General features: G+C 34.7%; 2 protein-coding genes across 2 annotated transcripts; one reads left to right on the top strand and one right to left on the bottom strand.

Moving 5' to 3' along the window:
- Positions 1-9,007: 9,007 nt before the first annotated feature.
- Positions 9,008-15,792, top strand: LOC147388719 (ruBisCO large subunit-binding protein subunit beta, chloroplastic-like). The gene is made up of 15 exons (XM_086418275.1): positions 9,008-9,159; positions 10,528-10,780; positions 10,878-11,003; positions 11,479-11,616; positions 11,708-11,803; positions 11,934-12,176; positions 12,760-12,994; positions 13,098-13,267; positions 13,564-13,641; positions 13,743-13,814; positions 13,903-14,007; positions 14,114-14,206; positions 14,327-14,419; positions 15,279-15,402; positions 15,518-15,792. The coding sequence occupies exons 2-15, from the start codon at positions 10,541-10,543 to the stop codon at positions 15,529-15,531; spliced, it is 1,827 nt and encodes a 608-aa protein (XP_086274401.1). The 5' UTR covers positions 9,008-9,159; positions 10,528-10,540; the 3' UTR covers positions 15,532-15,792.
- A 3,547-nt stretch (positions 15,793-19,339) lies between these two features.
- CCD8 (carotenoid cleavage dioxygenase 8) lies at positions 19,340-24,856 on the bottom strand. Its single transcript, XM_086418633.1, has 5 exons — positions 24,451-24,856; positions 22,920-23,663; positions 21,238-21,431; positions 20,254-20,443; positions 19,340-19,843 (listed from the first exon to the last, which is right to left on the bottom strand). The coding sequence occupies exons 1-5, from the start codon at positions 24,730-24,732 to the stop codon at positions 19,592-19,594; spliced, it is 1,662 nt and encodes a 553-aa protein (XP_086274759.1). The 5' UTR covers positions 24,733-24,856; the 3' UTR covers positions 19,340-19,591.
- Positions 24,857-25,692: the final 836 nt, after the last annotated feature.

A 25,692-nucleotide genomic window follows, 5' to 3' on the forward strand; every position in this document is an offset into this window, starting at 1 on the left:
TTTCAACTTCAATACTTGGTAAATCTCATCGAAATACTCGAATGCATATATCATAGTTGCAAATCAAAACGCTGTAATCATCAAAAAAATTAGAATCTCAACTCCTCTTTCATTTTTTTAATGAAACATGAAATAAATAAATAAAATATGTCTAAATGTTCAAAATTAAGATAATATCATTTTTCATTCGTCATTCTTGATCAATGATCGCAATCTCCATTGAAAAACCTAGCTAGGCAAAGAAGATGAGAAAATGATTGTTTGGATATTTCAAAAGACATTATAAACATGAGATGAGGTCGAGGGACTATTAACAAGAGAAAACAAATTCTATATGAACTATTAAGATACCACTCAGAACTTAGGTTGCTATTTAGAATAAAAATTCCTTCACCAGGGCTCTTTAAGTAATTTTCTCCACTTTATTTAGTTGCTACCCATCTATTTTGACTCACTTGAGTCGACATCAATTTTTGTTTTATAAAAATGGCCTTAGTGATGATTTTACTGGACAAGTGGTGCATACGAGCATGTAGGGACAAGAGAGTGAAGGACCACTTAGCATTGCTTGTGTTTCATGGGCCTTAATTAACTTCCCCATCAACAGGTCTAATAATTTCTTGTTTATTTTTTTAAGTCTTATAATAATATAGAATCATGATAATATGATGCTCTCCTCAGACAAACATCCCCATCACAAAACCGTAGATCATTTGCCTTGGGATACACAAGAAAAAGAATTATAATTCAGGCAAATGATTACAATTATGTGATGGTGGCATAGGGGGTGTTTGTCAGAACAGAACGTCATATTATCACGACTCAATAATATAATGTGACAATGACCAAAACTATATGAATTAAGATAATAAATAAAATTTGAAATACGTGTGACTTGGTACAAGTCTAGATAAACTTTGAATGGAAAAAAATAAAAGATTTGTGTTCCAATGCTATGGTATTTTTTTTTATGAGGTTTCAACATAGCAAGCAAAGTCTACAGTGGCTATGAATGCGAGAGCAGAAAAATAAATAAATAAAAAATATCTCACAACAAGAAATGTTTTCAAGGTGTTCTATAGATTAGAGAGCTGCATTGTACGTGCCCAGGGGAAGGATCCATCTGCCTTGGTTCTGGCTCTTCTGATCCTCCTAGTCAGATGTAAGTTCAGACACCTTCTCATAAAAAAATTAAAATAAAAGATTATAAAGAACTTTTATTCGTCGTACCAAAAAATTTTCTTGTAATATACCAATTTATGAAATTATGCATTACACATCAAACAAGATTGTAGAGACACAAATCATCTATTAAGAAAAATCTAAGAGGACAAACCTAGATAAGATAAATGGAGGGAACAAGAAAAGGGGAGTGGCTACGAATGATGGATTTAATTTAAAAAATCAAAGATTTCAAACTTTTCAAAATTAAAAAAGAATGAAGAAAAAAAAAAACTTACAAAACCCTAGATTTCAATAGCCTTTATATTTGTCTTTATGTCTATCTTTCTATTTGAAGAAAACATTTGGAAGAAAATAAATGGGTATCAAAAGAGAGCATTTAGGGGGAGAATAAAAAATGGGATGCCATAGTTTAAAAAAAAAATAATTAAAGAATGGCTAGTTACATCTCAACAAATCATTTAGTTTGAAAAGCTGGTGTGTGACAAGTAAGAGTTGGGATGCCTATAAAACTTCTCATTATGTATAATGCTTCTCACGTTCCTTTTGACCTTATTGAGAAAACGACTTCGTCGTTGTATGTATCTACTTACTTTATTACAACATTGACAATTATTTTTTTACTTATAACACACCAATTATTTTCTAATTAAATGGTTAAGATTAAATTAGTATGTTACAAGAAAAAGTTGGCATGCCAATAAAAACTTTTGTGTTTTATAACTAAAAATTGGCAATAGTAATAGCAAAATAAATTAGATTTATTTAACTATATTGTGTTTCTTTAAAAATGAATCTTGGCTCCATTCTTATCCATTGTTGATTTAGTACCAAAATCTTATCTTTTATTGCCCACCATTTTTGTACAATTATCCTTTTTCTCAAGATAGCATATGCTAACAATTTTTTGTCGGCTTTTTTGAGTATTTAGATTCTTGTTTTAAAATCGTTTCAATAATTTTTAGGCATTTTTTATTAGTTTTTTTAAGAGTAAATTTTATAATGCCCTTTAAGAATTATTTTTGTAGGCATGTGCCCGTGGGAGGGTCCCATATGGCCTTGGTTCCAACCCTGGTTCATTATGGAGTTTCATTTTTGATATTCAAGGGATTTTCACTCCAACTGTGCTATCTAAAATTTTCATCTATTAATATTTTTTAAATCAACCCAACATGGAGATGGAGATGCCAACTGCATTAGAGACCTGAAATCGAAAATGATAGTTGGGGGATGGAAATTTTTGGAGGCAAAAGTAGAGAACCCAGAACTCATCGTCCATTTTGGAGTTTGAAAACTTGATTCTCCAAAATGAAATAGGAGATGGAGTACGCATTGGAGACCCTTCAAATGACGGTTAAGAGGTGATGGCAACTGGGATGAATGTGTGTTGGAGTTGCTCTAACCATCCCTGAAGTCGTTTAAAATTATGCCAATGCTATTTTTTCAACCAATCATGCTTCCTCTTTGTCTTAAAATATATTTATTTATTTAAAATTTTCAAAATGCCATAATTTTTAATCAATGATCTATGTGTGATAAAATAATAGATTTGAAAAAGTCTTATCAAAATATTTTCTTGGAAACCCATACTCGATATAATATAAATTATTAGAAAATTTCCAATAGTACCCTTTGAATCTTGATGTTTTATAATAATAATAATGATGATGTATGAAAGAGTAGTATAATTATGCTACTTATCGGTTAACCATTTTGATTTATATATATCTCGATAATTATTATTACTTAGCACTTAAAGTCTCCAATTATTGATAATTATTAATAGAGTTAAAATATAAGTAATATTATTATTTAAGCAAAGCATGCATTCCCCCTAGTAATTGGTAATGAGTTATATTATATATTACATTATAAAATTTTCTATATTACTCTTATAAAATTGATACTTTTACAAAAATAATTTTATAGTAATATAGTTATACATCGTTATCAAAAACATTATATATATAGATAGATATAGAGAGAGAGAGAGAGAGAGAAGGGGGGCAGGCTTCGTGAACAAAGTTCTAGACAATGTGTTTTATCTTATGTGGGCTAAAAGTTTCAGAATGACTTATTTTCTATGAGGATGATCTTCATGGTGAGGAAATCATCTTTACAAAAAATCAACACATTTTGAAATTTATAACCCTAATTTATATGTTAAAGAATCATGGATCGTCAATTTTTTACTGTTAATTTGTAATCACTTTTCATGGAGTTAGAAGTTCCGGAATGGGTTAATTTTTTGTGAGGATGATCTCTATGATGTAGAGATCATCCTCACAAAAAATCAGTTAATTTCGAAACTTTTTAATCATATAAGACAAAACTTTATCTACAGTTATATATGTATAGGTATACATCTACTACCCATTTACCTTATTCATATTTTTTGAATTTATATCTAAAAAAGTCTTTATTATTAAATAATAACAAGACTTAGGATACAATATGGTGCCCGGTTCCCATAAAATAGAATAGGTGCCTACGTGACACATTTTAGTTAGTGTTTAAAACGTCTCAGGCTCTTAATCAAGCTGTTCACGTAGTCCAAGGTGATTGATTTCCAACAAAAATGTGCCACGTAGACATCTAACATTTTTATAGAAACAAGACACTGTTCTAAATTGCAACTCTAATAACAAAAGGAAATTTTTTTTTTGAAAAGCATGGGTTTACTCGAGCGATATGTGAATCCCCCCAACCAATAGAAGTGAATTTCATTGGAATATTTTCAGATGGGTCTTTTTTATTGTGAAAATGTAAACTGAAATATGAATTAAATTCTCACTTCCTAACCTCATACCACTTTTCTTCAAAATATAAATACTAGAGATATATTATCCATTACAATATACATCTATTGGAAAAAATAATGAGTCGTAATAATATGACACCCCCCCTCTGACACATGCCCCCCTACACTCCTATCACAGAACCGTATATCATTTGCCTCGGGATACACAAGAAAAGATTTATGGTTATACGTGTCACGAGGCAAATGATCTACGATTTTGTGATGGTGTGTTAATGGAGGGTGTTTGAAAATCATTATACAAAAATAATTTCTTAGGAAAATATGAATTTACAACATTTATTACAATACATTTTCAATAAATTCATTTTCCATTGAAACGCAAAATTTTCACACTCAATAAAAACAAAGATTTGAGATCGGCTAAATGATCGTGTTCGTCCATTCTAATTTGTCATGAAATGAAATATCCGACCTAATGTAATTCTCGTCTTTTATCCGAACTTGGGGTTGGTAATGTAGTCTAAACGCATAAATAATTTCTAATTTGAACTAGCTCTCTTGCCTTGACTATTATCCACCCCAACCAATATTCTATTGGAATCCAATTTTCTAGGTTGAATAGAAACAAATGATTTTTCATGAAAATATTTAAAAATGATATTGAACAGGTCATGTTGGGTCAGGCCACACTCCATACCATGATAAAATTACACTATATTTTATCATGGTTTGGCCAATTATAAAATTTGACCAAGATTGTGTAGACAAAGACAACAGGCCATATGATCTAGACTTTCATGGGGTCTGTCTCAAAGGCAGAGTAACATGGCAACCCTGGTGCCAACAGGAAAAAGTCAAATTAGAATAAAATTAGTTCTATCTGATACAATAGTGTGAAATGATGACTAGGGCAACAAGGGTTGTATTAAGGTCTAAATTCATTGGATGCATTTCCTTGTGTATCCTGAAGAAAAAGATCTATGATTATGTGCACTTGCCACGTCAGTCCCGTACAGATCATCTTCGTTTTAGCATGTGGTTTTATCATGACTCTTATTAAAATTATATTAATTTTTTAAGACACGTGGCAACTTCCAAGCAATACAAAACTAGAGTTTCATTGGCGGGACCGTTGTTTGTTTACCTCTTAGTACAAAAAGCTTGTGAAGGGTCATTTCTTTTTCAATAATGCTTGGGTGACATAGGATTTATTGCGATTTTTTACATTTTTGACGTGGACATGCGCACATAACCATAGATTCTTTTTACTTGTGTCTCGAGGGAATGAATCTACGATTACGCGCGCATCCCATGTTAGAAATGTAAAATCACAGTAAATCCCAATGTCTCCTGAGCACGACTCTTTCTTGATAAACATACACGGTTTGTACACAGTTGACGTGGCAAAGGCATAAATCTGTTCTTCGGGATACACAAGGAAAAAGATCTACGGTCATGTGCCCTTACCATATTAGCCACGAACAAACCGTGTTTGTGTCGGACCGTAGGTGTGTAGTTTTATCATTAGTCTTCTTTTTTATGTAGATGTACAACTACAACCAAGGGAATGTCTAGAATGCATTTATTGTTGAAGTAGTTGGCATTTTTTTTAGTTATTTGTAAATAGAAATTATTAACATGTAATATATATATAAGTAAAAATATAAAGTTGTAAGGATATGGTATAAGAAAAAATTATTAACATGTAAAAATTTTAAATTTGAAAGGAGATTGACTAGTAGCAGATCACTTTGTACTAATTGCACTCCAACACTTGAAAAATCCCTTGCATCCATTGGGATAGTTGCACTTAAAAGAAGTTTCACATTTCTTCTTCAGAAGTGAAATCAATCTAACACTACAATACCTCCTTTTGAAGTTGCTCTTCTTATTCTTCTTATTTACAAAATTGTATCTTCTCTTCTCATCATTCCTTAATATTGGCATAATAAAGAAATAAGAGAAAGGGAGAGACTAAGTTAGTAAAGTGAGGTGCAACTAGTTGGACAAATTATAATATTGCAATAATTAGATGGTCACTGAAATGAGAATTAATTTTAATTGATAAATTAAATCTTATAATTAGTTTTGTTCTAGCCCAAAGATCCACAACAAAGAAATTTCTAATTTGTAAATAAATCGAAAGAAAAATAATTCTTATCGATTTAGTGAAATTGCCAAACAAGGCAAGCATTCAACACGATGTTTTAAAGCAGACTAATGCCCTCCACATGTATTGTGAGACTCTCGAACTTTCACTCCAAGGATTCAATAGTTTGTATTTCCCTTAGAAAGCAACACACCAATCTCAAGATAAATCGAATGAACATTAAGATCTTCATTTGATTTCAATAACAAAATTGATCAAAATAATTAACTGTTGAAGCGAGGACTAGAAATGAAAAAGGAAAGAATCTCTTTAAATAAAGATAAAAACAATTGGATGCAAATCATATTTGTAATATGGCCCAATCCGATTTGATGTTGAAGAGATAAGATGGTTGTTTCAAGTTTCACCTACTAGAATGAGACTTTTAATATTAGACATCTATTGGACTGGCATGAGACATCTGTTGAATTGACAAGTCTATTAGGAACCACTAAATAAAGAGTCGTGCTGGAGTGACCTCAAACTTGGACCTCGTAACACACATCTTGACATGAAAGTCGATAAGAATCATAGATGCTTTTCACTCATATCCCGAGGAAAAGCATTTATAATTTTCATACACTTTCACCTCAGGGTGTGCGATGTGACGTTCAATCTTGAGGTCACTTTCTTAAATAAATTTAACAAATGGGATTTTATATGTAATGGTTAGTTGTCTTGTTTTGTTGGTAATCTCAACCGACAGTTGTGATATTTCTTTTTAAAAAAATTTATAATTATAATAAATATAGGTTCTATAAATCTAATAGACATATTTTGAGATATAAATGAAATTGTACAGATAGATCAATATCTTTAATCTTAAATATATGGATCATTAGACCAAAGCCTATATGTAAGTCCACAACCTATCGTTCGTGACCGGAGTATACAACGCACAAGTGTGGTTTAATACAACTTACCTTATAAAGGGTCCATAGAACTTTATAAACACGAGTAATCTTTCTTTGTTCCAAGTGGAATTAAAATTTTCACAATTAAACTCAAATAAAATTTAAGCCTTATTTTTACAATCATCAAAGTGATTAATCAATCAACCAAAAACATGGACCAAGAGATCATGTTACAAATAATTGAAACAAACCTTAGAAAGAACGAAGTGGGTTCTATAACTCACTCAAAATAGGTCCCAAAAAATCCCTCTAGTCACGCTAAGACATAAAATTTACACATGAAAAAACATGTTTGAAAAGATAAGTTTGTTAGGATTGAACCCATGGTCTATAATTAACACAAGTTGTAGGGATTTAAAAAAAGTAAAACAACATGTGTTATTTTAGGTTGGGGCTCAATAAGACGATTTGTGATTTGCAAGTAATCGGTCTCCTTTAATAGAGGGTGTCAATTTACTAAGTTGGTTGAAGTTTGTAAGTGTTGATACTATTGAAGGTGAAATTTGCAAACCCCACAAGGATAACCTAGGTCACCTAGGGATGTGTGTTGGTCGATAGCAACATTGACATACTGAGCGTAGAGCTTTTGAGAGGATAGTTTAGAGCTCGATTAAAAGGAGGATGGAGCCAAAAAAATGTAAGGTCGAGGGAAATTCTCTCGACCAGTGTGCCGTCTTAGATCATGCCAATCCTCGTTTTCTAGAAATTTGAACAAGAATTTGGAAGGAATTCGTTATTAGAAGGATTTTAAATAGATAAAGATTTTAAAAATGATAAATTTTAATTAAATAAGGTTATTTAATTAGGATAATGATGGATTTAGATATGTCTAAGATGGGAACCTATCACATTTGCACATTCATGCAAAACAAAGATACTTAATTTTCTATACTGAAACTCTGTTAAAATTGTTCTTTGGATTGACTTGGACATTAGATGATTTATTGAAGGAGCCTTTCTCATTGTACTAGTTTTATATAATTGTGATAATTTGACTATCCCACGTGTCAAACTCAATCGACTATCTTGACGTGACAAGTTCGGAAATCGTATATTTGAGCGCTCCTCGGTATACATGATTGTACTTCCTCATAAAAATGCATCTCGAGGGAAATCGTGTATCCCAAGGAGCACAGATCTACGATTCTCGAACTTGTTACGTCAGGTAGTCGATTGAGTATGCCACGTGTGGTAGTCAGATTATCACGACTCATTTTTATATCACGGTTAATTGGTTTGTGAGGCCTGTCTAGATTATTTTCTTATACAACTTATCGAAATGTTTGATTAGGAGTTTTTTTTTCTCCTTTTCAATGAGATTTATATTTTACTCCTATCATGATGGGTCCACAATATGAGTTTTTTTTTCTCTCTCCAAATTTTAATTAAAAGAACTTTTTATTGAGAGAAATGATGCAAGAAGCACCATTCACAAGTGGATTCACATTGGGGGCATTTGCTCCAACAAGAATTTTCAAAGTCTATAACAATACATGAGTTATTATGACAAAAACATCAACATATAAGAAAATTTGTCGCTATTACCCCCACAAAGTATTTTTGCTTTCAGTTGCCCTCACGAGAGTAAAATCTTGGCTCCACCCCTACTACCACCACCTCATAGATATGACAAAAGATCACTGGAAGGTAGGGTGAAGAGAGAGAGAGAGCAAAAAGAGGGAAACCAAATAAAATAATTTGCGAAATATCCCAAAGGAATCTTAAAAAAGAACCCAAATCAAGCCCCAACAGAGTTTGTAATCGAAAAACAAGAATAATACATTTTCTATTCATTCTAAAATAATCAAATTTATATAAAATTACATTTATAATGCCAATTAATTAATTACTCATCACTTAATTCATTATGAGAATAGTTTCCAAACGCTCCCTAGTTCTATGGAGTTGGGCTTGGGCTTGGGCTTGGGCATCATCAGTTCGGCTCAGTATCCGGATTGGTACAATCTTCTAGATAGTTCCATAGACACCAATTTGGCATTGGTTTTGATCCAACGGACCAGATTTCCCCGAAGCTTCACGAGAGAAACATTCGATTTTATTAAAACCTAACGTTCTACTTTTCTTATTTGCCTGAACTTTCTCAAGCTAAGAGCTTTACAGTCTTATCTACTACTCAAAAAAGCTGTTTCAAGGTTCGTTCCCGGTTTTTATATTTCTGGTTTCTGGTTTCCGGTTTTAATTACCTGAGATGAAGCAATTTTAGGGGTGTTCTAGGGTTTTACGACTCATTGCTTTTCCTTACTGCAATAATTGGAATTAGGGTTTTCAGCATTTGTTTTGGGCTTAATAAGAGGTTTAAGGAATTATGAAGCTTCGTTTTGAATGTGTTTCGGTTTAGATTTTAAGCACAAATTAGGGTTTAGTTTGGATAAATTTCAGTAGAAAACAATGAAAGATCGTTCATTTTTGGTACATTTCTCGTTAGTTTTTAGATTTTGGATTTATTTTGTAGATATATGTTCTTGATGTCTTGTGTGACGGACGATTCTATAAATAAATGATCTTTGAATCTTACTAGAATGTTCTTCTTCTATAAATATAGAGTTGCTGATTTTGAGTAGGAAATAGAGAGAAGATTCAGGTTTATTTTAAGTTTGTAAGAAGTTTAAGCTTGCCTTTTAGGTTAGTAAAATGCATATATATCTGACATTTTGGTTGATTTTTCTGTCTACATGAAAACAAAATGTATCAGACCCTTCGATTTTGTAGAAGGGTTAGTGAGTGTTGGATGGAAAACTTGTTCAAGTTTATGAGAAACGTGGGATGCTAATTGTATCATGAGACTTATCCAAAAAAAAAATGTATCATGAGTGTGTAGAGTAACTCAGCTATTTAAGCCATGGGAGCACACTAAGGTTGTTAAACAAATTCTGGTTGGATAAAATGGTTAATGACCATTTTTGTGGAGAAGGGTGTGTGGGCAGTGGATGATAAACTTGTTTTAGTCTATGAGAAATGTGGGATGTTAATTGTATCATTTGGTTGTATTTTTGTATTTTTTTAATAAGTAAAATTTTATTTAAAAATGGTAAGAAGATGCATAAAGGTAGTCGAGATGACCAACCTAAAGGAGAAAAATAGAAGGCTAGTTATATTCAAACAGAGAGTTCCACCTAAACACAAAATCCTCAAAGAAAATACACTTGAACTTTGGACAAAGTTTGCACAAGAAGAAGATCAGCCCAAGAATTTTGATTATGATCTCGTGAACTTCAGCTTTCACCCCTTGAAATGCTCTCCCATTCCTCTCCAACCAAATTCCTGAGCATACTGCAAACGGAAGAAAATGCCACAAAATTTTCTTCCTCCCCGAGAATAGTGTTTGGTACCAACCTTGAATGAGAGATAAAACTGAACAAGGAATTCTCTTTGGTTGTATTTTTGTATTTTAAATAAGGAACTGTGGACTTTATATTATCTATCGTATCATTTATTGTGGTGTTGATTTGATGCAACTCTGGATGAGATTTTTGACATGAAATGATGCTGAAAACAATCAGGTTCTTAAAGTAAATGGTGTCAGCATTGACAACCATGTCGTTGATGGGCTCTGTGGTGGCTCCTAGCCAACATGTGATGGACAAGAAGCTTTCAAGTTCTTCAAACAAGTTGTCTTCTTTTGCTTCCATATCCTCATTTTCCTTTAGTAGAACACGACATAATGTGGCGTTACAGAGAAGATGTTCACCCAAGATTAGAGCGGCTAAGGAGTTGTATTTTAACAAGGATGGATCGACTATTAAGAAGTTGCAAGTGAGTTGTGAATCATATATCGTTGAGTTTTGTTCCTGCTGCAGTGAAGAGTTGGATTGCAGCTATTCTAACTATGTTTTTTTCCCTACCATTACAGACTGGTGTTAATAAACTTGCAGATTTGGTTGGGGTCACTCTTGGTCCAAAGGGCAGGAATGTTGTCTTGGAGAGCAAATATGGGTCCCCCAGAATTGTTAATGATGGTGTGACTGTGGCTAAAGAGGTATACCATTTAGCATTTTCAAGGCTAGAGCTTGATTCAAAGATATGAAACAGAGGAAATGTGTTGTTTTCTTGAAAGTTTCTTGCTACTTCACTTTTTTTTTGGTTTTCTAGTTACCTAATTTCTTTCGTTCTTTTATTTATTTATATTTGTTTAATGGGTAAACTGGACTTGAACCCACAACCTCGTAGTTGCTTTGCAATGTCTTAAACCAACTGAGCTATGGGTCAAAGCCCTCGCAGCACCTATATTAGTTTCTTGAATCTAGCCTAACTCCATGCTTTGGATTTTTAGACCCTTTGGTTATCTTGCTTGCTACGTGCATTTCTATGATGCATTGGAATGTAAACATATGTTTCTTGACTCAATTTTCTTTTCCCCCCTAAGCAGATGAAAAATGCTCCAAATAATGCACATGGTAGTAGTTATTCCATTGCTGGTGGATGCTATTGAAACTCAAGAATTATTTTTGTAGGTAGAGTTGGAGGACCCTGTTGAGAACATTGGTGCTAAGTTGGTAAGACAAGCTGCTGCGAAAACCAATGACTTGGCTGGGGATGGGACGACCACCTCTGTTGTTCTTGCACAAGGTCTAATTGCCGAAGGTGTTAAGGTTTGTGAGGCATTCCTCTCACCTAATTTGTGATGGAATTTAAATAGCATATTTTCTTGAAAATGGCCTAACAAGGAGGTGATTCTTTCAGGTGGTAGCTGCTGGTGCGAACCCTGTACAAATTACTCGCGGTATCGAGAAGACAGCCAAAGCATTAGTTGCTGAGCTCAAGTTAATGTCAAAAGAGGTAACCTAGAGTGACTTCAGTGTGGGGGACTTATTTTTCTTATTCTGCATTGGTTACCTCCATGACTAATTGATTTTTTTTTTTTTGTCCAACACATGTTTCGTTGCTAATATAATATTTGGTGTTATAGGTAGAAGACAGTGAACTAGCAGATGTAGCTGCAGTTAGTGCAGGAAACAACTATGAAGTCGGAAATATGATAGCTGAAGCCATGAGTAAAGTTGGCAGGAAGGGTGTTGTGACACTTGAAGAAGGAAAAAGTTCAGAAAATAGTCTCTATGTTGTGGAAGGAATGCAATTTGATCGTGGTTTTATCTCCCCTTACTTTGTCACAGATAGTGAGAAAATGACAGTTGAATATGAGAACTGCAAGGTATGTGGTTGTGTCGGTCTTCTGGTGGTTGGTCAAGTCCTCTTAATATCTATGTAAGAAAATAAAATGTTGGGTCCCACTCCAGCTTTAGTTTTGTGGGGTACAGACATTCCCTCGAGTTACAATGGAGTGGGGTCCGCACTACTTCCTCTTCACCCCTTCAACATTATTGTCTTTCCTCAACCCCCCCACCCCCCACTTTTCAATAATATCCCTCCAATTTTACTATCTTTCCTCTTTTACCCTCTCTTTCAATAATACCCCTCTAACTTAACTATCTTTCCTCTTTTACCCCTTTAACCCGCTTTATTGTCTTTCCTTTTCTTCCCCTTTCTTAATAATATCTCCAGCTTTATTATTTTTTCTCTTTCACCCCCTTAACCTTGAAGATTTATAGTAATGCGCCTTGAATTTTATTATTTTTCTGCTTTTACCCCTTTAACCCTAGAGAGGATGCCTGGCTTACAACACGAGTGAACTCTAGTTATTTTATAAGAGAGAATTGTTCTATTTCTCTGGGCCTTCTTGTTGGAGTTTCCTTTCATTATTTGCTTTCTGAGGGATAAAACTTTTCAATATGCAGTTGCTTCTTGTTGACAAGAAGATTACAAATGCAAGAGATCTCATCAATGTTCTTGAAGATGCCATAAGGGGTGGATACCCAATCGTGGTAATTGCCGAAGACATTGAACAAGAAGCTCTTGCAACTCTGGTTGTAAACAAGCTTAGAGGGGCATTGAAAATTGCTGCACTCAAAGCTCCTGGATTCGGAGAGCGCAAAAGCCAATACCTTGATGACATTGCTATTCTTACCGGAGGTCCATATCTTATATCTCTTTAAATTTCTTCCTCCTGTGATCTCTGTGCATACCTTGTTAGCTTTTCCTGTGGGTTGAGTTTCTGATTATAATTGGTTTTCAGCAACTGTGATTAGAGATGAGGTTGGACTGACCTTGGACAAAGCTGAAAGTGAGGTCCTTGGCCATGCTGCAAAGGTGGTTCTCACCAAGGAAACAAGTACAATTGTTGGTGATGGAAGCACTCAAGAGGCCGTGAATAAGCGAGTTTCCCAAATCCGTAACCTTATAGAGGTTTATTCTACAAATTTACTATTTATTTATGGGTTTTGTTAACACGTGCCCTAAGGGCACACGTTAAGTTGCATCGAATACACCTTTGAAATAAGCATTTGAGGGTATTCTTGGTATTAAAAAAAAAATCTTTTGAGGGCATTTTTGGTAGGAAATTCAATTTCCAAGGTGCATTTAATGCACCTAAATGTTAAGGGCACACGTTAACAAAACCCTTTATTTATTTTTTTCTTCATTTTTTGGGATTTTGGTGTTCGTAGACTACAATTCACAATGATGAATGCTTGGTTATGCAGGCTGCAGAGCAGGACTATGAAAAAGAAAAGCTTAATGAAAGAATTGCAAAACTTTCAGGTGGTGTTGCTGTAATTCAGGTAATACCTAAGCGACTTATCTCAATCAAAATGTTGGTTTAATCATTGAACTAAATTTCGAGATAGTTCTCTATTGTGATGTTTGTGGTGAACTTGGGTAGGTTGGAGCTCAAACTGAAACAGAGCTGAAAGAAAAGAAACTGAGAGTAGAGGATGCTCTTAATGCAACAAAGGTATCTTTCAATGATGTCTAACTTAATGGTTTCTTGAAAACTATTGAATTCTAGGTCTTGGAAAATTTATTGTTGTAATGGCTCTCAGGCAGCCGTTGAGGAAGGAATTGTAGTTGGTGGTGGATGCACCCTTTTGAGACTTGCCTCGAAGGTAGATGCCATAAAGGATACTCTTGATAACGATGAACAAAAGGTAACACATTTACAAATCTTAATATGGAATTAACGGTTTCCTCTCTCTCTCTAGTTGGAGATGATAGTCCTTCTGTGTTTGACTCGAATTCCTGGGATGTTGGCAGGTTGGAGCAGATATTGTTAAGAGGGCTTTGAGCTATCCTTTGAAGTTAATTGCCAAAAACGCGGGCGATAATGGAAGTGTGGTCATGGAGAAGGTATATGTACATGCTTGTACTGATATTAGGCTGCCCACATTGTACACAAACAAACAATTTTTATTGTACATGCAAGATAAAAAACTAAGCTGATTGGTGGCATTTCTATTCTTCCTTCAGGTACTCTCCAGTGATAATTTCAAGTATGGTTACAATGCTGCAACTGGAAAATATGAGGATTTGATGGCTGCTGGAATAATTGATCCTACCAAGGTAAATTGTTATACTGCTTTGAAAAAAAAAAAAGTATATGTTTCTCGCCGAATTAGGACTTTTTTTTTTTTTTTTTAATTTTTAAAAAAGAAATAGACAGGGTCTTGCCAACAAGGATCAAAATGGGTTGGGTTCGGGTCGAATCTGAGTAGATCCATATCCAGATCCATTTTTTTTATTTGGGTCCTATTAGCAAAAACCATATCCAAACCATTTTGCTTTCACTAAATCCGGATCTAACCCTACTGAATTACTTGATTCGGGTCTATAATTTCAAACCATTCAATATTTTTTTTGGCTATATTTCTTTTCTAATTGCTAATTTGCTATACTATTCTATTTCACTATTTTATAAGCATTCATGTTATATTGAAGTAGTAGAAAAAAAGATATTTTGAAAAACGTAAAAATATAATTTTCAATGCAATGATTATATATCATTTGGATTTAGGTGGATATAGGGACGTATCCATATCCGACCCAGATCCGACTTGGATCAAGGGATATCAACCCATATTTTATTTGGGTCTACTCCAAGGGTCCAAACCACTAAATTCCAATTCGGATCACTTGGATTTCGAATAAAATCCAACCCATTTTATGCCCTACTTGCCTGAGTTTCAAAATGTCCTTGAATTTGTGCAAGAAAGTTGGTTGAACTTCATAGGTGATACTAGGTTCTGGGTCAACCGAATTTGTAGTGAAATTCATGTATATCTGCCAGAGGATTCGCTGACTTTGACTGGTGTTCATTATTGGCTAGGTCACTCTAAATCTGTCTTTAATCCTTGGTCTTATATGAGCTGCCTGTTTTACTTGGTTTATACTCATAGGTTCCTCTATTTTTTTTTGGAATCAGGTGGTGAGATGTTGCTTGGAGCATGCGGCCTCTGTGGCTAGAACTTTTCTCACTTCAGATGTGGTAGTGGTTGACATCAAGGAGCCCGAGCCGGTTGTTGCTGGAAACCCAATGGATAACTCAGGTTTGGATTGAATATCGTAACTAAATATCAGCTCTTTGTATAGTTATTGTCTTAGATTAAGTTATAGAGTGAGCGAGGTTTGATTGTATCGGGTGGTGGTTGTGTGCATGATCAGGTTATGGTTACTAAGTAGCGTCAAGATTTCTGATGGCCGTGAATAAGATCTTCCAGTGTGTTCGGTGGGCTGAAAATGGGTAAGAGTCTTCCTCTTGTAAAATTTTGTCCAAGTATTGAGATTGTGTGTGGTGGTTCCCTCTTCTTTTTTTCGATTTAAAATTTTGTTGTAGGAACAATAAAAATTCGAATTAGGTTTGTGAGGGTTCTGTGTATTGTGTATTGGTTGAAGACAGGCAAAGATGTTATATAATCCAAAAATCAGATTTGAGGGGAGGATTTCGGCCTAGGGTTCTTAGTAGAAAATACATTCATACTTGCTGTATGCATGTGCAGGTAGGGCTATGACTTGTGGTTTGAGATAGGAAATGATTCTTGCTAATGGATTCCTAACATTGCTAATTGACGTAAAACTCGCGGATGGGGGGGGGTTGATTTTTATTTATTTTTGGCTTTAACAGCTGTGCTCATGCCATCCCACCTGGCATGTGTACAACATTAAATAGCCATCTTTTGGTGGAAGGCATGACCTGGGGAACAAACCCAATCAGCTTTACGTGCTCTGCTAACCCTTGGTAGTTGGGTGGTTTTGATGCCTATACGGCTAGAGCCCAGGGGTTTTGATTGCGGCTTGATTCCTGGTCTGGTTTGGGTGCCAACCACATTTTTGTTAAACCTTTAACAAAGTAAGTATTGAATGGTTATTCTAGCTATTGGGTTCAAGCATGTTCTTCATCGAGGACTTGGATTCAATGCACTAGTAGCCTTATTCTTAAAAGCTATGAAGAATAAAACATGTATGAATGAGATTAGCTAAGAAATTACTAATAGACTGCGTTCAGAATGTGTTTTGGGCTTGGTCTTGATTAAAAACTTTAATCAGAGAGGTATGGGAACAGCTTAAAAAGAGAGTTTTCAAATAATGTCTCAAAATTGATTTAAAATGAATAATGGAGTAGGATTATTTTCAAGCCTCTTGATGAGTTCGATCAGTTTAATTTCTGAATTGGAGTATGGTTTAATGGACTCTAATATGTTAGATTACTCAGACTTTACAAGTGTGAAACTCACTGTGGTAGTCAAAGAAACTCCAATGATATACTGAGGGTCAGGTTCAACCGATTACGTTTGTCGCATGTCGCATATAGGTTAAAAGTTTTGGAATGGGGATGATTTCCGCACAGAAGACGTCATTCTCAAAAAAAAAAAAAATGGCACATTCTGAAACTGCTAGTCCCATCAAAAGTGGTTAACCATTAAGGTCGGGCGGAGTTATCTAACCCAGGCCCAAGGTGCTGCCTTAGATGTTTCCATCTATTACTTAGTTCAAAATAGAGAAATGTTAAACTCTTGGACTAACTTTTTTAATCGCATTTGTCTAGTTTGATGCAAGAACTCTTGCCTACCTTCCACTGTAATTGGATTGAAAATCATCAAAGCTTCTATTCCAAAATTTATTTGAAATGTTATATGTTGAACCTACGAGATGAAGTCGTAAATATTTTCAAATGTTCGAGAAGGGACTTCAGAATGAAAACTTATACAAACCATCTGTGGGGGAACAATAAGGGATTTATGTATAGTTAGTATCTTCTTAGTGATCAGATCCTTCTATTAGGTGTCCCACTGCCACTTTAATATTCCCGCTCCCAAATAGCGAAAACTCACACTTCGTAAATAATCTCGCATTATTCATCTTCTTACTTTTTTTCTTAAATAAATGTTAATTTTTTTATCAACTCAAATGTCAAAAGTATAAGGACATGGAAATTATAATTATTTAAAAATATATTAAATATTTATTACTACAAAGTAATAATATCGATTAAGAAATATTTGGTTATAATTATTGGAAGTTGTGAGATCGCGCCATAGAATATTTTTGATATTAGTTGACCAATTCTTGTCTCAAAAAAGAATTTAGACTGCAAGTAAATTGGATTTTCGATTGTAACACAATACCTGATGCATAATATTAATCATATGAGTGAAAGAGTCGTGAAAAACCGAGGTTCTAAAATGTAAGCTCTTTGTATGCTCCTTAGGCGTGACAGTGCATAGAACGATACGTCTTTTTCTTGGAGATGCACAAGGAAAAATATTATGGTTCTATGCAATTGGGCGGGCCAAGTTGGAACCCGCTAGGTTGAACCTGACCTAACCTAACCTTAGGTCAGGTCTGGGCATAGTCAGCTTGGGTTCGGCCACGGGTTCGAGCAACAAAAAAATATGCCCAACTCAAATCAAGTTGGGTTTGGGCATAGGTATCGGCCAAACTAATTTGCTTGAACCCGAACTTAATATGGCTGAAATTTCAATATTTATGTTTTTGTTTATCTATATGTAAAAAATAATGTGTGATTATTTTCATTAAATAAATAATTGCTTCATTATTAATGTTTTTGTTTAAATGTAATTCCATATTGTCATACAATGATTATACTACAATTTTAAATGTTTTCCTTTCGGTGAAAATTGTTATTTCAGTTAATCTTCTTATTAATTTTCTCTCTTCTTTAATCTATTTATAATTTTATGTATCATTTTTTTAAAGATGAATAATTGTAAATTTTAAGTTCTTTTACATGCCACTTATTTGTATATAAATCTTTTCAATACAAGATTACCTAGTATTAATGAGGAAAGAATTAAGCTGACCAACCGGACTAACCTAACTTCGGTTGGGTTCGGGTTGAGCATTTCATGCTTGAGGTTGGGTTGGGTTGGGCATGTGCACAGATTAATCCCCAACCGCGCCCGAGTTGCAACCCTATATGTACTGACACGTCAGGGAGCGTACAAAGAATATCAGGTTTTAGGGTGCGAGTTTATCATTAGTCATGAGTAAAAATACCATAAAATGCAAGATCAGTTATCAAGATATATATGATACGACCAATGTAAACGACCAAAACATGATTTTGGATCGACTCTATTGAGACAGTAATCCACCTAATACATTTGGGCAAGACCCTTTAACAACCAAAGTATGATTTTAAACAAGACTCTTCACCTACTAACATTTAATTATGAATAAAGTGTGAAAAAAATCAAAACAGCAAAGATACAAGAATGCACCAGCATTTATATGGTTTGGCGGTGTGCTTACATCCACAAAGCATAACAAGAACAATCACTATTTACTCTCAAGTCATATCTTTCTAGAGATCCCTATTTATAAAATCGGGAGCATGGTTTTAAAACTCGGTTTCTTGTCTCGTCTAATCGATCAAAGATATCGAGTCATCTCGGACAAGTTTTACGATACGTTTGAGACGTCTCGTTCAAAAATAATAAAAAAATGAACGTGGGGTTATAAATCTCGTCCAAAAAATTGACTTGTCTGTTTGTCACGTCCATGCCTGATATCGAGACGGCTTAAACAATACGTCTCGGTCTCGGACGAGTTTTGAAACCGTGATCGGGAGTTACCAAAACATGTAAATCTCCTCTAAACAGAAATCCTCCAATAATAAAAAAAACCTTAAGAAAATATTACACATTTGTCCTTTTCGTACACCTAAATTTTTTGGTCTGAACACTGCCCCTTGCACCCCCGAAACTCTGCGTAATGCAACGGAATATAAAACATTTACACAACATAAAGGAAAAATTATAATGAGTCAAATTGTAACACGAAATTATTCTAGTGAATTGATTATGAGAGAGTCAGAAACGTAGTCGCGCGCCATCCTAGAGGATGACTCCTATCAAAATTGTGTTATGATCTCTCTCTTTTGTATTTATTCATGATTGATTCGTTATGTATTCCATTTAATCGCGATCGTGATTGTTAGGATGAATTCCAAGACATAGACAGCCACTCAAATCTCAAATTTTTACCTTTATAACGATGATTTACAAGGAGTATATAGTCCCCAATCCCTAGCAGTATTTCATTCTATATTTTTTGTTTCTTCTATTGTGATAACATCACTAGACCATACTTGCGCCATTGTTATATACAAAACAAGAGGGACACTCACAACCAGTATAAAGCTGTTAGGAGGAGAAAGGGGGTGCACACCTACAAACTAACTTTGCTATGCATCACTATTGCAATCCATTGTTGTAACTAATTCTTTGGGACCCAACACCCATGTAACCCATAAGGAAGACCATATGGAAACTTTGCTCTGGCAATCTCTTCAAATGTGGACCCATCTAACACCAATGCGTATCCTTCACCGTTCTTATCGCTGATCATCGAGATCACCACACCATCATCTTCCTCCGTGGCACCTGGCCGAGCCACAAAGAATGGTTCCGAGGGTACGGACCCTTCGTCGTCGATCCAGTTTTTCGCTGTTTTCTTTTCTAAATCAATCTGTATAACAATTAAGTTCATTAATCAACATTAGGTAAACAATGTTAAGGTTATGTTTGGGGATGTCTTTTTTTTTTTTTTTTTTCCCAATCAAAAATAATTTCTAAAGTTAAAAGCATGTTTGATAGATACTTGACTTTTGGGTATCTATATAAATTAGCTTTCTATATTTTTTTTACGAGAAGCCGAACAAGACAACATTATGGGATTTGGATGAAAATAACCTCATATTTCTTAACGACCTTTCTTGCCTCATCTTTATCCATCACAATCAAGAATACAGAAGTAGCATTTTAATTGTGATCGATGTGGCAATCACTTATGTGAAAAGTAGAACTACTCCAAACAAGGCCTAATAAAAAACTACATGTATAAACCATTTATTGGGAGATTTAAGTTGTAAGTGTTACCTTAGTGAGGGTGTTGGGGAAGTTGCAAGGGCGTTGAGCCCCACAAGCATAAGCATATCTATATTTCTTGCCCAAGTAAGCTGGGTTGATGCTGCACATATCTATCCCTTTTCCATGATAGTTAGGGTCCAAGGCTGCCTCTAGCGTACCCATTGGGCTCCCATCTAAAGGAATTCTAAAACGTCCAACCCTGCAATATGGATCATCTATTAATTAAAGCAAAAAAAAAATAATTTATTAATTAATCTGGTTCATAAGATCAGTGGTTATCCATTTTTGAAGCCTTTTATTAGGCCCAAAAAAATTGAATATTTTTTAACATAATTTAAACCATGAACCTTTGGGGTTGAGGTATTAATTAGACAACCATTGAGCCCCGATCCATGTTTTTAGATTCTCATGATAACAATTGTTAACGAACTTTGACACGTGTTATGACATGTGTTGCACCACCCTGATAAGGTCAAAACTTGTAGGGATACCATCAAATATTTTGATGTAGTGGTTAGATGATATTTCATTAAGACTCACCCAATAAAATCAAGGATTAGTTACCACATATTATATAAAGGATTGATCCTATAGGTTAAGGTATGCAATTTTCTATTAAGAATTTCGTTACTTATTAAAATTATTTTTAATTTGAGTTCAGAAATATGATTGCAGATTAGATAGAAGGGAATTCGAGCTCTTAGATAGTGCGTTGGTATAATATTGTTACTGTGATTCAAACCAGTAATCACTTTTAGCCTGAGGAATTCGGTTCCATTAATCACTTATAGTACAAAAAAAATGTTTATGTTCATGGTGGAAATTATATAATTAAAGTAAAAATAAAAAAAGATGAATAATTCAAGAGAATATCTATCGCCACACCAATTTTTACTAAGAGCACTCCAATATGCAAAGTAACGATATCACATCAATTGGGGTGCTCTTAGTAAAACCTGGTGTTGCAATAGAGATCTCTAAAATTGTTCTTACCTAGCGTTAGGGAGTACATCTTGACCAGTGAAAGATCTGAGTTGCTGAAGCCTAAGCTTATCTAAGATGGTAGCGTTTGCGTTGTGCTCGCAACAGTCGGCAACGACACCCGTCACTCTCCCTTCTTCGTCTCTCTCCTCGTACGCATTTATAAAGTGAAACGTGACGAACAATGGCACCTCTACACTCGCCACCTTCCAATTCCATAAAAATCATGAAATATACAAATGAGTGTGAGTCATAATGAAATCCTCCGAGTCAACCAAAACTCAATGAGTTTTGGCAGACATAGTGGTTTTAAATAAATAAAGAGAAATTCTATTGCCACACCAAATTTGCTAAGAGCACCCCAGTTTATATGCAAGCGCAAAAAGAATTTGCACACATCTTGAGGTGCTATTAATAAATGTTTGTGTGGCACTAGCAGCTCTCTAAATATAAATAAATAATAATAAAGCTCTAACACAACGACTGCATGATGACGTCGATGGGTACGTGCTGCACGTGTGACTTACATGCAGATGAGAGGACCAAAGGAGAAAATATCATGTAGTCACGGGAGTTAAATACTTATCTGACTTAAGAATGTTTACCATGGTTGGATTGTCACCCAACTATTGTTTTTTTACTTATAACACACCAGTCCAAAAACAAAATATTCTTCTTCAAGAAAAGAAGAGGTCAGGATTCCCATTTCTTTTCTTCTTCCCTCACAAATTTCTTCTTCTTCAAAGATTAATAATTAACACAATTATAATTATTTTTAATTATATTTTTTCCTAGGCCAGTAAGGTGGTTAGTACTCAACGACGATTAGTACTCAACGACGTGAATTAGAAATCATTGATAATTTTAAACCTAGACTATGAGATCAACACTCCATATGCCTATGTAAACTTAACTAAGTTGGCATCTCCCAATTGTTTTTATCGATTTATATTTGTATTTAAATAAAAATAATATTTTTAATAAAAGTAAGGCGATTGGTTCTTGATCAATGACAAGATTGTTGTTAATTTTATTTAAATAATAACTGTTTTAAATCACTAAAAAACTAATTATTTTATATATAAAAAAACAAAAATATCAATTGTTTGAGCGAAGCTTTATTAACTTGTCGATAATTTTAAGATATCGAACAAGTTAACATCAAGGTCATATAATTTATACTAAAAATCTTTCTTGTTCTCGAATGATACCAAGATGATTCGGTCTAAGATCATTTTTAAAATCAGGTGTATTGTAAACCTCCCAAGGAACAAGCCCTTAAAAAGTTGCATATAGTATGCAAGAAGTTAAAGGTCTGTTTGAATTAGCTCCAAACTGGTATCCAAACACTCTCGAATCACTTCTAGCTTCCTTTCAATGCTACAAAAGCTGCAACTAGTCCAAACAGGAGTTACTATAGTAGCTATCCAACTCTAAGAAGTACATGATCATACTCTAATTACAAGAAACTATCTCAAATTTTATGTATCATCCGTAGCAAAAGTTAGATCAAAGTTTACAATCAACCAATCACGATCTCCTAAGTAGGACCCATTCTTAGTATTTCAAATTTTATGTACCATCCGTAGCAAAAGTTACAATCAACCAATCATGATGTCGTTAAGTGGGACCCATTCATAATTAGTAGTAGAAATATAAATTGAAAAAAAAAAAAAAGGAGAAAGAAAACTTACAATATTTCCACTGGCTTTGCACATAACATGCATGAAGGCTTTGGATTGAGGATGCCACTCAAACTTATACAGTGGTGTGGGCTCCGCCCTCAATAGATTCTGTGCGCAATATCTCAATGGCATTTCCGGCACAATGATGTAGTGTTCGGTTACAGGGAAAGAGTGAACCCACCCCGGTGCGGGCCCACCCCGACAACCCACTCGACCGATCACTTTCCTTTCATTCGTCCCCGCCTCCATCCTAACCACCACGTAACCCGGGTTCAACAAATCGGGCAAAAGCGTCAAGAATTCGGAGTCGGTCACAATTGGGTGGGCCGAGTGTATCAACCCGCCCCACGTGTCGGTGTACTTGAACTTCCCTATTGTATCCAACGTGTCCGGATCTATTTGTATCGACCCTTTGATCGTTTCTGTTAGACATACGACACGTCCGTCTCCAAGCTTGACGACACCCGTGTTGGCATTATCGGTTAGTGATGCACCTGAAAACAAACTAGCAAGTTCGCCTACGTAAGAGAGGAAATTGTTTGGTTTTGGGGCTTCAGAGAATTCTCGATAACATAATTTCTTGTTCTTCTTAGCAGCTTTGTAGGCTTCGGATTCGACCTGACGATGGCCAGCTATTAATCGACCATTCTCAAAGTGAAGTCGGACAAGTGTTGCGTATCCATCGAAGAGGTGTCGAAAGTTGTAGTCCTCTATGTTCCATAATCCTGGACCGTTTCTGAGGTAGGTCCCTTTCTGCATGAAATCAATCAAAATGATCCCTTAATCAAAACTCATCTCCAAGAGATTTTATTCAAAGAGGGACATTAGGGTATTAATGGGGTATTTTTGTCAAATAAAATACTTCATCATATCACTTAGAGAAGCCCACAAGTCACCTGATGAGATGTTTACAAAAGATGAAAAAGAATGAATAATTGAATTATGCTAACCACATATTTATAATTTATCCTAACACGTGTCAAATTGACTATCTTTTTTCCTACAACAGATTCAACATCACATGATTTGAAACCATATATACTTAGAAATCATAAACAAGAACGAAATGATAATAATTTAAGTAACAGTTGTAATTTTCCTAAAATGGGTTATTTGTTTTTATTGTGAAGTAATCTCCTTACTTTTAAGTGGTCTCACCATAACAAAAAAATAAAAAAGTTCTTAATTTTTATTTTTCTCTTATATCTTAATAAAATTCTTTATATACTATACTAAAACCTAATTACTATCTCATTTTCTTATTAAAACTTAGAGGTATAGAAGATCTACCACCCCCCTAACCACCACCACAAAAAAAAAAAAAAAAAAAAAAAAAAATTAAAATTAAAAATAAAGGAAAACCACACAACACTCTACCACTCAGAGTTATCAATAATTGTACTTCACTTAGAAACAAAATCTTAGAAGAATATTCCTTTGAAAGAGAGTTATTATGGTTGAGAAGTAATATTTACTAGGGTTAATTATATAGTTATACTAGCTACTATAATATTTCATTAACATATATATAAACTAATACCAGCCACAACGGGATCTCGCCCTCAACGACAAGCTCTCCCTCCCATCTTTCTTGTGGGATACTTGTCCATGCCGCTAGCGAGCGGTCATGGACAGGTTCAACCATTAAAGATGGTATAGGTACAGGTAATTTAGTTGCGACGTTAGTGATAATTGAATCTCGTTCATGTCGTTTCGATAAAGAAAGATTCTTCTTGAAGGGAAACCCATCTGATTGGTCGGACCCGGTTGAAGAGGAGGCAAAAATTTTACTTCCGGCAGGTGAGAACTTCAAGGAAGCCATGAAAGAGGAGAAGTAGTAGAAAGAGTGGAGTGTAGTAATGGGTTTGTTAAGAGAAGGATATTCGTAATATATTTATAGGCTGAAATTGCTAAATGGGAATCTTGACTGGTGGAATTCTCTAGCACTAGAGGACGACCTTAGATGTAAATATTTCAAGTGTTATTTCAACCACAGCTGCTTTTCATGCCACGTGGGAATTTGTCATCCTTGCTACTTGATTTTGAAAGGGTTATTATTTAGGCAAATCTCCATGTTTTAGTGAATATTTGAGATAACCTCGGCTTTTTTAAATTGATGATATATCCTCTTGACCTCAGATAATTAAATTGACCTAAATACCCTTGTATTCAACTTCAAACCAAAACCCTTGATCCAAGGGTGGAGCCAGGATTTTCTTGTAATGGGGGCAAACTATGGTTAGTCGTATGGTTGAAAACCTTGAAGATGAATGACCTTAGGAAGAAATTCAGATATTTTTTTTATTAAAAATTGAAGAAAAGGGTATTTAAGTAATTTTTAATTAATATATGAGAAGGTCCAGTCAAAAGGCAATGTCATTAACAAAAAAATTGAAGGGGGAGAGAGGGGGGGGGGGGGGTTGGGGAAATTAGAGGGAGATGAGGGGTGTGGGGGCAAATAGGGAGAAAGGTGAGGGAGTGGGGACAAATGGGGCATGTAATTAGTTGAAAATCTGGAGGTGTCTCAAAGTTCTGTAGGGGCAATTGCCCCACCAACTCCTTACTAGCTCCACCCCTGTCTTGATCCTTAATATTCTACCACCTTCAAATTAGGAAAACATATGAATTTCGAACATAGCAAGCCATTTTAGATTCTACAATTATTCAATGAGGGTTTAACTCAAATAAGTTTGAGAAAGCATAAGAAAATTTTGGAAAATTACTCTAAAAAAAATAATAAAATGAAATTTTTTTGAAAAATTACTGGCACTAAGAGATGGAT

Source organism: Akebia trifoliata, chromosome 12 (assembly GCF_017979445.1).
Source record: "Akebia trifoliata isolate Shusen 1 chromosome 12, ASM1797944v1, whole genome shotgun sequence".
NCBI classification, from domain to species: Eukaryota; Viridiplantae; Streptophyta; class Magnoliopsida; order Ranunculales; family Lardizabalaceae; genus Akebia; species Akebia trifoliata.